At 42.2% G+C, this 14,359-nt stretch overlaps 1 protein-coding gene across 1 annotated transcript; it reads right to left on the bottom strand.

Annotated features, from left to right (window-relative positions):
* Positions 1-12,929: 12,929 nt before the first annotated feature.
* On the bottom strand, positions 12,930-14,254 carry MRPL51 (mitochondrial ribosomal protein L51). The gene is made up of 3 exons (XM_055394255.2): positions 14,038-14,254; positions 13,847-13,957; positions 12,930-13,424 (listed from the first exon to the last, which is right to left on the bottom strand). The coding sequence occupies exons 1-3, from the start codon at positions 14,114-14,116 to the stop codon at positions 13,228-13,230; spliced, it is 387 nt and encodes a 128-aa protein (XP_055250230.1). The 5' UTR covers positions 14,117-14,254; the 3' UTR covers positions 12,930-13,227.
* Between the last annotated feature and the right edge of the window lie 105 nt (positions 14,255-14,359).

The following is a 14,359-nucleotide window of genomic DNA, read 5'->3' as shown; positions in this document are numbered from 1 at the left end:
ATCCCTGCCTTTGACAGACAGCTCTGAGGAGGCTGAATCCATCAAGGCAGGGCCGCAGGCTCCTGGGGCCGTAGTAAGTATCAGAGCTCCCGTCATCCGATCTACACAACCAACAAGCCCCTCACGCAACGTAAATTTGACTCCCTCTTCCCTCCGCGCCTATCCATCCCAGATAGTTTACCACGTCAACTCAGTTACCCAAACCAGAAACCTGGAAACTGTATTAGATTTCCTTCCCATTCATCTTCACCTATCCTCTAACAATTCACCAAGTTCTCCTTCTTAGTATTTCAAGTATTCTGTTCCCTTGTCTCCCTGTCCCACTAAAGATTATTATCTTTTACCTGGATGCCATCAGTTGTAAAACTATTACTTTATGTCCCGATGAGTAAAAAGGTAGCAAGTAAACTGTAACATAATGCTTTCTTATCACCTCGATTTTTTATTTTATATTTATTGAAAGTGTAGGTTTCTATAGGTATAGGTTTTTATCATACTTCATTCCCGTGGAAAAACATAAAAAGGAAAACAGAAAAGAGTAACACGGTAACAGTGTTCCTGAAATCTCACAGGTAGCAAATTTTATGATTCATTTTTTTGACTCAGATGTGCATGATTTCCACACAATGTAGTCTTCTGTGCATGCCATCAAGGGCTTTGGTGATGCAGCATTTCTTAAAAGAATGTTCCTTTTCTGTCTCTGGAATTTTCTTCCAAGCCTCAGACACCTATTTGGCAAATTTTGATTCTTATGAGCCAGTATGACAAATACAGTATGACTGTTCTGGCTAATAGTTATAGTCAGACATCCCAATTTATATGTTCAAATGAAAAAAAAGAAAAAGTACCAAGTGGCTTCTTAAAATTAATGAAATAAAATATCTTCCTGTTTCATCTTGCCCCTCAGTTATAACCATCCTCTAAGAAACCACCAGGGTGATCTACCCAAATGTCACAACCCTATTTAAAAATTTTAAACAATTAGAAACATAATGCATTGATCATACGTGTTTATCCCATCCCCCTTCTGAAACTACATCGAAATGGAAATTTTTAAAAATCGAAAACAAATTATAAACCCTTAAAGATAAATAGAATGGAAGGAATTGGTCCTGACAGCATGAATGGCTAAATATGCCGACCAGATTCACATGAGGTTGCAAAAAAAAAAAAAAAATACAGAGATGTTCCAGTTTAGGCTTACTACAGATAAAGCTGCCATGAACATTCATGTGCAGGTTTGTGCCATGCATCGTGCCAAGTCACGTCAGTCGTATCCAACTCTGTGACCCCATGGACTGTAGCCCGACAGTCTCCTCTGTGCATGGGATTCTCCAAGCAAGAATACTGGAGTGGGTTGCCATGTCCTCCTCCAGGGGATCTTCCCAACCCAGGGATCAAACCCAAGTTTCTAATGTCTCCTGCATTGGTAGGCAGGTTCTTTACCACTAGTGCTGCTGGGGAGCCCATGTGCAGGTGTGCATGAACATAAATTTTCATTGCTCTGAGTAAATGCCCAGGAGTGCAATTGCTGGGTGGTAAAGTAAATACATGTTTAGTTTTGTAAGAAACTGCCAAACTGTTTTTCAGAATAGCTGTACCATTTTAGATTCCCACCAGCAACATATGAAGAATCCAGTTTTTCCACATCCTCATCAGCATTCTGGAGAAGGCAATGGCAACCCACTCCAGTACTCTTGCCTGGAAAATCCCATGGACGGAGGAGCCTGGTGGGCTGCAGTCCATGGGGTCGCTAAGAGTCGGACACAACTGAGGGACTTCCCTTTTACTTTTCACTCTCATGCATTGGAGAAGGAAATGGCAACCCACTCCAGTGTTCTTGCCTGGAGAATCCCAGGGATGGGGGAGCCTGGTGGGCTGCCGTCTATGGGGTCACACAGAGTCGGACACAACTGAAGCAACGCAGCAGCAGCAGCAGCATTTGATGTTGTCACTTAAAAAAATTAGCCGTTCTGATAGGTATATAGTGATATATTGTTGTGGTTTTAATTTTTGTTTCCCTAAAGGCTAATGATGTTGAATATATTTTAATGTGTTCATTTGCCATCTATATATCCTCTTTGTTGAAATATCTATTCATGTCTTTTGCCCATTTTTTAATTGGGTTGTTTATTTTTTTTGCCTTTGAGTTTTAAGAATTATTTAAATGTTCTAGATAAAGTACTTTGTCAGCTAAATAGTTTCTCCCAGTCTCTCTTTTGTCTTTTCATCCCCTTAACCAGAACTTTCATAGAGCAAACATTTTCAGTTTTGTCAAGATCCAATTTATGAACTTGTCCTTTAATGCATCACTTTCTGTGTCACGCTTTACCTAGCCCTAGAGTCTCATACTTTTCTCCTATTTTATTTTCCAAGAGTTAGATAATTTTGTTTCATAATCCATTTCAAGTTAATTGCTGTATGAAGAGTGACATTTAGGTCGGGGTTCCTTTTTTATTTTTCCAATGGATGTCCAATTGCTCCAGGACTGTTTGTTGAAAAAGCAACCGTTCCTCCATTAAATTGCTTTTGCATCTTTGTCAAAAATCAGTTGGGCTGGGAATTCCCTGGCTGGCCTGTGGTTAGGATTCAGCACTTTCACTGCTGCAAGCTCAGACTCAATCCCTGGCCCACAAGCCATGCAGAGCTACCAAAAAAAAAAAAAAAAAAGACAAAGGAAAACCAGCTGGGCGTATTTGTGCAGGTCTGTTTCTGGGTTTTCTATCCGGTTCCACTGATCTATGTGTCTGTCCTTCTGCCAGTGACACACTGTCTTAATTATTGTAGCAACAGTAAGCCTTAATATCAAGTAGAATTATTTCTCCCATTTTGTTGTGCTTCTCCCAAGTTGGTTTAGCTATTTTAGATCCTCTGCCTAAAGATCATTTTAAAAAGGCATTTATATAAACCGGCAAGAAAGTAGACTATTTAAGGACCAAAAGAGTAAGTGAACACTAGTGCCTGTAGAGGTAACTGGGCACTGAAGCCAGTTTTGCCTTAAGGGCACTTGCTTAAACGTTTAATTTAGGCATGGTGGCCTCATTGGGTGCCACTGTGGCATAGGAGACAGAACCCAGAGCCTCTGTAGGGTTGGAGATCTAATAGAAGGCCCTACCATAAAGTCAGAACCCCAAAGGACTATATCCTCACCTAAGAGTGATTTTAAAATATGCTAATATCTGACCAACCTAGATAGCATATTAAAAAGCAGAGACATTACTTTGCCAACCAAGGTCCGTCTAGTCAAGGCTATGGTTTTTTTCCCGTGGTCATGTATGGATGTGAGAGTTGGACTGTGAAGAAAGCTGATCGCCGAAGAATTGATGCTTTTGAACTGTGGTGCTGGAGAAGACTCTTGCGAGTCCCTTGGACTGCAAGGGGATCCAACCAGTCCATTCTAAAGGAGATCAATCCTGGGTGTTCATTGGAAGGACTGATGCTAAAGCTGAAACTCCAATACTTTGGCCACCTCATGCAAAGGGTTGACTCATTGGAAAAGACTCTGATGCTGGGAGGGATTGGGGGCAGGAGGAGAAGGGGACGACAGAGAATGAGATGGCTGGATGGCATCACCGACTCGATGGACATGAGTTTGAGTGAACTCTGGGGGTTGGTGATGAACAGGGAGGCCTGGCGTGCTGTGATTCATGGGGTCGCAAAGAGTCGGACACGACTGAGCGACTAAACTGAACTGAACTGAATATCTGAACTGCCCCTATAGGCATCTGAAACCTAGGTAGCTACTAGAGAACTTTTCTTTCTTTTTTTTTAAATATATGCAGACAGGGCTTCCCCGGTGGCTCACCAGTAAAGGATGTATCTGCCAATGCAGGAGACATGGGTTCCATCCCTAATCTGGGAAGATCCCACATGCCACGGAGCAACTAAGCTAGTGTGCCACAACTACTGAGCCTGTGCTCTAGAGCCCGGGAACCGCAACGACTGAGCCCATGTGCCACAACTGCTAAAGCCCAAGCACCCTAGAGCCCATACTCTGCAACAAGAGAAGCCAGCGCAGTGAGAAGCCAACACACCACAACTCGAGAGTAGCCCCCGCTTGCCATAGAGAGAAAAAGCCCGTGCAGCAACAAAGACCCAGCACAGCCAAAAATAAATGATAAAATTATAAAAAAACATATTTATAAGTATATGCAGACATTTTATAATCAATGCTGTGGTTTTTCTGCCCAAACTCCTTATTGATCTTAAAAACAAAATAGCAAGAACTTAAAATATTTCCAGGTTGACAGTGCCACCAAGAACCGGCTGTAGCAATGCAAGTCCTCTCTCTGGATGAGCTTATTTTCGATCTAGGCCTTGGGGAATTTCCACAGATACAGTTCCAAGAAAAATAAATCATGGTCAAAAATTGGAAACAAATAAGGAACAAAGAACCAGGAGCAAGAGCCAACAAAGATGGAGATAGGAAGTAAGAAAATTAGAAAATCAAGCCAAATAGTTCAACATCTGATTAATAGGCCTTCTGCAAAGAGAAAACAGGATATGAGGGAGAAATATTATAAAAGAAATAGAAGGGAAGAAAATCTGAATTGAACAAGTCTTTCTGGATTAAATAGTACACCATGTGCCTAGCGTAGTGAAAGGAAAAGAATCAGGTCAAGACACATCTTTGTGAAATCTCAGAATATTAGGGGAAAAGAGAAGATACTGAAAGATTTCAGGAAGACAGAGAGAGGGAGAAGGACTTCCCTGGTGGTCCAGTGCATAAGATTCCACCTGCCAGTGCAAGAGATTCGAGTTTGACTCCTCATTCCTCAGAGCAGCTAAGCTGGTGTGTTACCACTACTGAGCCTGAGCTCTGGAGCCTGTGCTCTGGAACAAGCGATGCCACTGCAGTGAGAAGCTGGAGCACCGAAACTAGAGAGAAGCCTACCCAGCAACAAAGACCCAGCACGGCCAAAAATAAACAAATAATAAAAATTATTTTTAAAAGAAAAGCATAAGAATACCTTGGGGAGACTCAAGCCTATAGTTGTGTGTTGAATTGCATCCTCCCAAAAATTTTTATGTGGAAGTCATAGCACTCAGATCTTAGAATATGACCAGGTTGTTGCAGAGATAATTAATTGAGATGAGGTCATATTGGTGTAAAATGGGCCCCTACTCCACTATGACTGCTGTCCTTATAGAGTGGGGAAGCTTGGAGAGACATGCACGGGGAGAATGCCTTGTTCACATTCAGGTTCCATAAGCCAAGGAACACCAGATACAGCCAACAAACCACTAGAGGCCAGGAGAGAGGCAGGGAATAGATTAACCCACACAGCCCTGGTGATGCCTAGTCTCAAGACTTCTAGCCTTAGGAACTGCAAATGGATACATTTCTGTTGTTTAAGCACCCAAATGAAACTACAGTACTTTGGCCACCTCATGCGACGAGTTGACTCACTGGAAAAGACTCTGATGTTGGGAAAGGTTGGGGGCGGGAGGAGAAGGGGACGACAGAGAATGAGATGGCTGGATGGCATCACCGACTCTGTGGACATGAGTTTGAGTGAACTCCGGAAGTTGGTGATAGACAGGGAGGCCTGGCGTGCTGTGATTCATGGGGTCGTGGAGAGTCGGACACGACTGAGTGACTGAACTGAACTGAACTGAACGGTACTTTGTATACAACAATCCCAGAACACTCATACACCTGTCTTGAACTAGTACATGTGTTGGATTCTCAAAACAATCAACAAATTTTGTTACATATATATATCACATACACAAAATACCAGAAGGGATTGATTTGTTATGAATACTTATACTTTTGAGAAACCAACAGGTGTCAACAAATCCAAGTGTTTCTTAGGCCATGAATAACCCTGAAGACAAAAATAGAACATTGTTTTTTCTGGGGGACTTTTAGCTACAGAAGGCAGAGTTAATTCTACTCTTCAGTTCATGACACATGATCTCTACCTATGCATAAAAAGATTTTGTTTCATTTTTTGTTCTCTTTTTCCTTATTCCCCTTCCCAGCCATAGACAGCATTATAAATTGTCTGATATTTATAATTTTGTGTTTTGCAAAATGGGTACTGTCTTCCATGTGTGTATTTTTAATTTACATAAATGATATCATGTTTTAAATCTCATTGTTTTTCCACTCAGCTGAAAGTTTTAAAGAGGAAAATTGTACAATTTGTAAATGAGCAGTTTGCTCTCTCGTTCTGATTCTCACATCCATTTAATTCCTTCCCTCCTCTGTTCTTTCCTCCCTTCCTCCCTCCCTCCCTTCTTCTTTTTTTTTTTGGATAACACTAACTAGGACCTTCAGTACTAAGTTAAAGTGCAGCAGCAATAGAGGGCACTCTAGTCTTGTTGCTGATCATAAGGGAATTGTTTAGTCACTAAGTCATGTCTGACTCTTTGCAACTCCATTGACTGTAGCCTGCCAGGTTCCTCTGTCCATGGGATTCTCCAGGCAAGAACACTGGAGTGGGTTGCCATTTCCTTCTCCAGGGGGTCTTACTGACCCAAGGAGGGAACCCTTGTCTCCTGTATTGCAGGTGAGTTCTTTACCACTGAGCTACCTGGGAAGCCCACTCTTAAGGGAATATATATCCACTCAATATCTGGCATGGATCTCCAGGATGTCACCTTTACCAAATTAAGGAAATGTCCGTCCTTCTGTTCTTAGGGTTTTTAAAATTATAAATAGAAGCTGAATTACTTAACTTCCCTTTTCTATATCAACTAAGATCATCACAGAGAACTAAACCTTCATCTTTCAAAACAGAAGCCAATACATGTCTAAAGCTGCTAAACCATGAAGAGCAGGAGGGCATTTTATTTCAAATTATGATGACAAATACCAGAATAGTTCAAAAAAGTAAAGCCTTTCATTCTGGGAAGCTAGTTTGGAAGATAGGTAAGGCAGGAGATTGCTGCTTTTGTCATATAACTTTCCTTTCTTTTTGATTAACTATATATGCATGTATTACTGATTTTTTTTAAAGAAAGCTTAATTTAGCCATAAAGTGAGATAAGATTCATGTACCATATGAACCTACATATTTAGTATACAATCACGATTTTTAGTATATTCATAAAGTTGTGCAGTTATCACTACTAATTCCAGAACACTTCAGTTCAGTTCAGTTCAGTCGCTCAGTTGTGTCTGACTCTTAGCGACCCCATGAACCATAGCACGCCAGGCCTCCCTGTCCATCACCAACTCCCAGGGTTCACTCAAACTCATATCCATCAAGTCGGTGATGCCATCCAGCCATCTCATTCTCTGTCATCCCCGTCTCCTCCTACCCTCAATCGCTCCCAGCATCAGAGTCTTTTCCAGTGAGTCAACTCGTCGCATGAGGTGGCCAAAGTATCGGAGTTTCAGCTTCAGCATAAGTCCTTCCAATGAACACCCAGGATTGATCTCGTTTAGAATGGACTGGTTGGATCCCCTTGCAGTCCAAGGGACTCGCAAGAGTCTTCTCCAGCACCACAGTTCAAAAGCATCAATTCTTCGGCGATCAGCTTTCTTCACAGTCCAACTCTCACATCCATACATGACCACGGGAAAAAAACCATAGCCTTGACTAGACGGACCTTGGTTGGCAAAGTAATGTCTCTGCTTTTTAATATGCTATCTAGGCTGGTCATAACTTTCCTTCCAAGGAGTAAGCGTCTTTTAATTTCATGGCTGCAATCAGCATCTGCAGTGATTTTGAGGCCCAAAAAAATAAAGTCTGACACGGTTTCCATGGTTTCCCCATCTATTTCCCAAGAAGTGATGGGACCAGATGCCATGATCTTCGTTTTCTGAATGTTGAGCTTCAAGCCAACTTTTTCACTCTCCTCTTTCACTTTCATCAAGAGGCCTTTGAGTTCCTCTTCACTTTCTTCCATAAGGGTGGTGTCATCTGCGTATCTGAGGTTATTGATATTTCTCCCGGCAATCTTGATTCCAGCTTGTGCTTCTTCCAGCCCAGCGTTCCTCATGATGTACTCTGCATATAAGTTAAATAAGCAGGGTGACAATATACAACCTTGACGTACTCCTTTTCCTATTTGGAACCAGTCTGTTGTTCCATGTCCAGTTCTAACTGTTGCTTCCTGACCTGCATACAGGTTTCTCAAGAGGCAGGTCAGGTGGTCTGGAATTCCCATCTCTTTCAGAATTTTCCACAGTGTATTGTGATCCACACAGTCAAAGGCCTTGGCATAGTTAATGAAGCAGAAATAGATGTTTTTCTGGAACTCTCTTGCTTTCTCCATAATCCAGCAGATGTTGGCAATTTGATCTCTGGTTCCTCTGCCTTTTCTAAAACCTGCTTGAACATCAGGAAGTTTACGATTCACATATTGCAGAAGCCTAGCTTGGAGAACTTTGAGCATGACTTTACTAGCGTGTGAGATGAGTGCAATTGTGCGTTAGTTTGAGCATTCTTTGGCATTCCCTTTCTTTGGGATTGGAATGAAGACTGACCTTTTCCAGTCCTGTGGCCATTGTTGAGTTTTCCAAATTTGCTGGCATATTGAGTGCAGCACTTTCACAGCATCATCTTTCCCAAAAAGAACCCATATACCTGTTCGTAGTCATCTCCCATCCCTCACTCCTTACCTCATCCCCTGGCAACAACTCATCTACCTTTTGTATCTTGTGATCTGCCTATTCTGAACACTTCATATAAATGGAACCATACAATACGCAGCCTTTATGACTGGCTTCTTTCATCTTTCAAGGTTCTTCCATGTTACAGCAGTACCTCATTTTTTTTTTTAATAATTGTATTTATTTTCAGCCGTGCTGGGTCTTCACTGCTGCTTAGGCTTTTCTCTAGTTGCAGTGATCAGGGGCTACTCTCTAGTTGCAGTACACGGGCTTCTCATCGCAGAGCATGAGTTCCAGGGCATGCAGGCTTCCGTAGTTGCAGCACACGGGCTCTAGAGCACGGGACAGTAGTTGTGGTACCCAGGCTTAATTGCTCCGCAGCAAGTGGGATCTTCTTGGCCCCGGGATCAAACCCATGTCCCCTGCATTGGCAGGTGGGTTCTTTACTAATGAGGGAAGCCCCCTCATTCATTTTTATAGCTGAGTAATATTTCACTGTATACATAGACCACACTTTGTTTATCCATTCGTCAGTTGATGGAGATTTGGGTTGTTTCTTCTTTTTGGCTATTCTGAATAATGCTGCTATGAACATCTGTCCACAAGTTTTTGTGTGACTATGTTATCAGTTCTCTTGGGTGAGGAATTGCTGGGTCATATGGTAACTCTCTATATAACTTTTTGTGGAAGTGCCAGTTTTCCTAAATTGTTGCACCATTTTACTAAAGATTAAGTCTTAACAGTTCTTTAATATATTTTATTTTAAAAAAGTATTTTTATTCATTTGACTGTGCCAGGTCTTAGTTGCAGCAATGGGATCTAGTTTCCTGACCAGGGATTGAATCCCAGACCCCTGCATTGGGACCGTGGAGTCTTCACCAGTGGATCACCAGGGAAGTCCCCTTAATAGTTCTTTAGTCTTCATAATCTGACTCTAGCCTCCATCTCCTGCCCGATTTCTCATTAGCTCTGCCAACAAATGCCGTTCACAGCTTTCCCATATGTGCCAGGCTGTTTCTCACCTCTGACCTTTGTTTCAGTTTCATCTGCCTGGAAAGCAGGCTAACCTCCATACCGTATCTGTTAACTGCCTCCTCCAGAAAGGCTTCCCTGCCTTCATTTCTGCTCCCCTAGGATGAGGTAAGGGTCTCTCTTCTCTGTACCTATACAGTAGGTAGTTAACATGCTTTAAATGCCATAACAGACTTTACAATTATGCTTTTTCGCCCTCTGTTTTATTGAAGTCTAGTTGCTGTACATCAAAGTGGTTCAGTTATACACACTTTTTTTAATATTCTTTTTCATTATGATTTATCCCAGGAAGTTATAGTTCCGTGTGCTATACAATAGGAACTTGTTGTTTATCCATCCTAAATGTGTTGAAGTGTAATAGTTTGAATCTACCATCCCCAAACTCCCAGTCAACTCTTTCACTCCCCATCTCCCCCTGTAACCATGCTTCTTTGTCTACCTCCTGCACTAGGAGGAATTCTTTAAATGCAGTTGTTGGGTTTTTTCCCTTTGTATCCCTCAAACCTACTGGAAACCTTCAATAAATGGCTGTTGAATGTGTGACTTCTACAGATATTTACCAAGGGTCTATTAAGAGCCAGTATACAAAGAGACCAAATATGAAAATAGTATACAGTGAACAAATGTGTGCAAGACAGTCCCTGCCCTGAATGGGGCTGAGTCCTACTCAATGGGGAAGATGGACACAGAGACCTATAAAATCAACAAGATCAAAAAGCAAACACGTGAGTTCAGGGGCCCGGACGACTCAAAGTAAAGGGACCATAAAGTCTTCCCTGTCTTCTTCCATTTTTCCAAAGCCCTACACACACTCCAGAGTACTGTCATTACCATTTACACATGCCAAATTGTGTTAAATATTTTATGTGCATAATTTCATTTATTCCTCACACAACCCTATGAGAAAAGTATTGTACTGCTCCTAATTGACAGACTAAAAAAAACTAAGGCTCACAGAAGTTAATTCCTTTGCCCAGGGCCACAGAGTGTTACGACTTGAGTTTAAGTCCAGATCTGTCCAACCCCAAAGGCCACGTTCTTAATCAATTTCTATTATATGCCCCTCCCCAAACTATACTATACTACTCATATCATCCTAAAACCCTTCCAAGAAACACAAATAGCACTTATAACCCATATAAAAGATTTCTTTAAAAACAATACATCAAATACTTTCCTTATTTCATTTTGCAAATATGTACTGAGAGCCTCACATACACTGGGCTTCCCTGGTGGCTCAGACGGTAAAGAATCTGCCTCCAATGCAGGAAACCCAGGTTCAGTCCCTGGGATGGGAAGATTCCCCGGAGAAGGTAATGGTTACCCACTCCAGTCTTCTTGCCTGGAGAATCCCATGGACAGAGGATCCTGGTGGGCAATGGTCCATGTGGTCAGAAAGAGTTGAACACAACTGAGTATGTTAAAAAGCAGAGACATTACTTTGCCAACAAAGGTCCGTCTAGTCAAGGCTATGGTTTTTCCAGTGTTCATGTATGGATGTGAGAGTTGGACTGTAAAGAAAGCTGAGCGCCAAAGAATTGATGCTTTTGAACTGCAGTCTTGGAGAAGACTCTTGAGAGTCTCTTGGACTGCAAGATCATTGGAAGGTGTTCATCATTGGGTGTTCATTATAAGGACTGATGCTGAAGCTGAAACTCCAATACTTTGGCCAACTCATGCGAAGAGTTGACTCATTGGAAAAGACCCTGATGCTGGGAGGGATTGGGGGCAGGAGGAGAAGGGGACGACAGAGGATGAGATGGCTGGATGGCACCACCAACTCGATGGACATGAGTTTGAGTGAAATCTGGGAGTTGGTGATGGACAGGGAGGCCTGGCATGCTGCGATTCATGGGGTCGCAAAAAGCCAGACACGACTGAGCAACTGAACTGAACTGAGTGACTAACACTTTCACAATTTCTTTCACTTCACATACACTAGGCACGGATGACACTCAATTTAACCCTAATCAATACACAATTCTAGAAACTGTAGCATATTTTTCTCCTCTCAATTGAGTATGTCAAACATTTAAGTTGATTTATAGCCGAGCAAGTTATCTAAAACACAAAAAAGCAGCCAGTGTCATACTAAGCTTCATTATAGCTAGACCTACCCAGCCATCTCCCAACAAATTGTGTTCCCCCACCGTGTACCACCAACCACTCTTTTCTTCCTCACTGGCAATGTTCTACTTCTTTCTCTGCTTACTAGAATCCATCCTCTTGTATGGGGCCACTCCTAATTAGGCCAAAAGCATTCTCTTATCTAGATGATTTATCACCCACATCAGTGGTTTCCAAACACAGTTCATTAAAATAAACTGGCTGTTAAAATGAGAATGCCCTAAAATCAGAGGAGACATACTTTGACAGAACAAAGGCCTAGAAACTATTGTGCGTGCATGCTCAGTTACATCCAACCCTTTGTGACCCCGTGGACTATAGCCCGCCAGGCTCCTTTATCTATGGGTATTTTAGCCAAGAATACTAGAGTGGGTTGCCTTTTCCTATTCCAGGGATCTTCCTGACCCAGGGATTGAACTCCCATCTTTTGCATCTCCTGCACTGGCAGGCAGATTCTTTATCACTGCACCACCTAAGAAACAATCTAAATGTCTATCAAAATGGAGTTGTTTAAATCATTATGGCATATAATGTGAGAACAAAAAACTGTATCTAAGTTACATTAAGTGAAAATGTAACTTAATGTGCATGGAATCCAGTTTTTCAGAAAGAAGACAGGTAGATAGATAAAACAATCTTGTACACTCACAGTATATATTAATATCCAGAAAGATCAAAAAGAATGTCATGCATGATTGCCTTGAAAACCCAGCTGTGAGGAAACTTTTCATCTTACTCTTCTGTAATTTTACAATTTTGAACTATCTGCCTATATAGAGAGATACATTTTAATTATTAAAAAAAAAAAAAAAAACCCAAAAAGACTCTTAAGACTCAGCTCAGTTCTAAAGATCACAATCTTTGGGGGCAGGGACTAGATTTTTTAAACTATTAAACTATGCAGAGATTCTGCTGATCAATAAGGCTTAGGAACCACTCATATGGTACTTAAGACCTCATATATTAAAGTGTACATATCAGACTATAACTTTATACCCATAACTAGAAAAGCATGGGGGGATAATATTTTATACTGTTTTTCCAAAAGTTCTCATCTCAGAAAAGGTACTCGATAAAAGTGTAACGGTATAACTATTTTTCTATATTTCATTCCAGGGCAGAAAGGTTTTTAAAAATACATTTAACATGGCATTATGGGACAATTTAAAATGACCACTTTCAATATATGAAGGGCCAAACATCAAAAGATGCCAACAATGATTTTTTATTTTTTAAACACCTCAGGTATGGCTAAACTGCAAGGGGCAAGTGGTGAAGTCCAAGGCTAAAACTGTAAGACTTAGGGATGAGTTCCACTTCCTCCTTGCATGAATGAGTAAAACTAGTATCTAGAGGAAACTAAAGTTGTGGATACTGGATTACAAAGGAGTCCCACATTATCACTGAGAGCATCAAAATCCCCTTCCTCAAAAGGGAAAGTACTTTTCCCTTCTCTCCGGTGATAGACATGCCTCTGCCACAGTTCCCAGCTTTTTCTTCTACCGGTGCTTCCCATGTCGATTAAAGCGTTTGTAGAGAAAGCTGATGCGCTTGTTCAGGTTGTGCAGGTCATCAATGAACATCCGATTTCCTACCATTCTCTTCTTTCGAATACAACGCTGCAGTTCATTCCCCTTCCAGCCTCGAAGCCACATGGGGCCTTTGATCAATTCTTTGGGATGCTTTTCAAAGTTTCCTGTGTAATGTGACAGAAAGCATTAGTTCCAATCCTAGAGAACCCAACCTCCACCAGCTAAGCCCTCACCACAGCTGCAGTTCCCTCAGCCGCACCTACAGACACGACAGTCAGGCTACAGCATAAAGAGCACAGATTCTGGAGCAAGACTGCTTGGGGTACAAATTCTGGCACTGCCACATACTAGCTTTGGAAAAACTACCTAACCTCCCTGTGCCTGAAGTTCCTCACCTGCAAAGGAGATAGGTTATGAGGATTCAATGTGTTAAATGCATGCAGGGGACACAGAAGAGTGCCAAGTAAACTGCCAGGTAAGTGTTGTTCTTACTATTCAACAAGGGACCATTTCCACACTGGTGAAAAAACAGTCGTTACGGCGTAACCGCCATTCTGAAATTCTGCACCACGGAGTCAAGTCTTACCCAGGATCCCAATGTTGTCATATACCCCGAACAACGCCCTCTTCTCGTTCCAACGATCAACCACTTTGGGGGGCGGAAGGGTGACCCTTACATGGAAAAATCTGGGAACACCTATAGATGGGAAAGAAAGAGAATGAATCTGAGCCGCTTACGAGAAGCAGCTCTCGGGGTGTCCTGCATCAGCCACTTACCCAGAAAGAAACTTCTGCAGGCCAGCGGCACCTGGCTCCATAAGCTCCTGCCTGCCACCCAAGAGAGGCTCCCTGCCATTCCTCTCGTCTCTCCCCTGCAACACCGCACGAGCACTAGAGGGAGGGTTAGACGTGGCCTTCCAGGAGATAACAGAACCTTCTCTGCTGGGGTCACAAGGGTACTAACCGCACACAGCCATTTTGGATTTTACCCAGGTAGCTCTGGGCTCAAGGCCCGCCCCAGCCCCGCCTTTCCCAGCCTGAAGCCCCGCCCCGCCGCTTCCGTTCTGCCCGCCGGAAGTTTTTAATGCGCAAGAAGAGC

Source organism: Moschus berezovskii, chromosome 6 (assembly GCF_049115385.1).
Source record: "Moschus berezovskii isolate FMDL1 chromosome 6, NW_MosBer_1.0, whole genome shotgun sequence".
Classification (NCBI taxonomy): Eukaryota; Metazoa; Chordata; class Mammalia; order Artiodactyla; family Moschidae; genus Moschus; species Moschus berezovskii.
The sequence above is the reverse complement of the archived record's forward strand: the minus strand, read 5'-3'. Positions and strand labels throughout refer to the sequence as shown.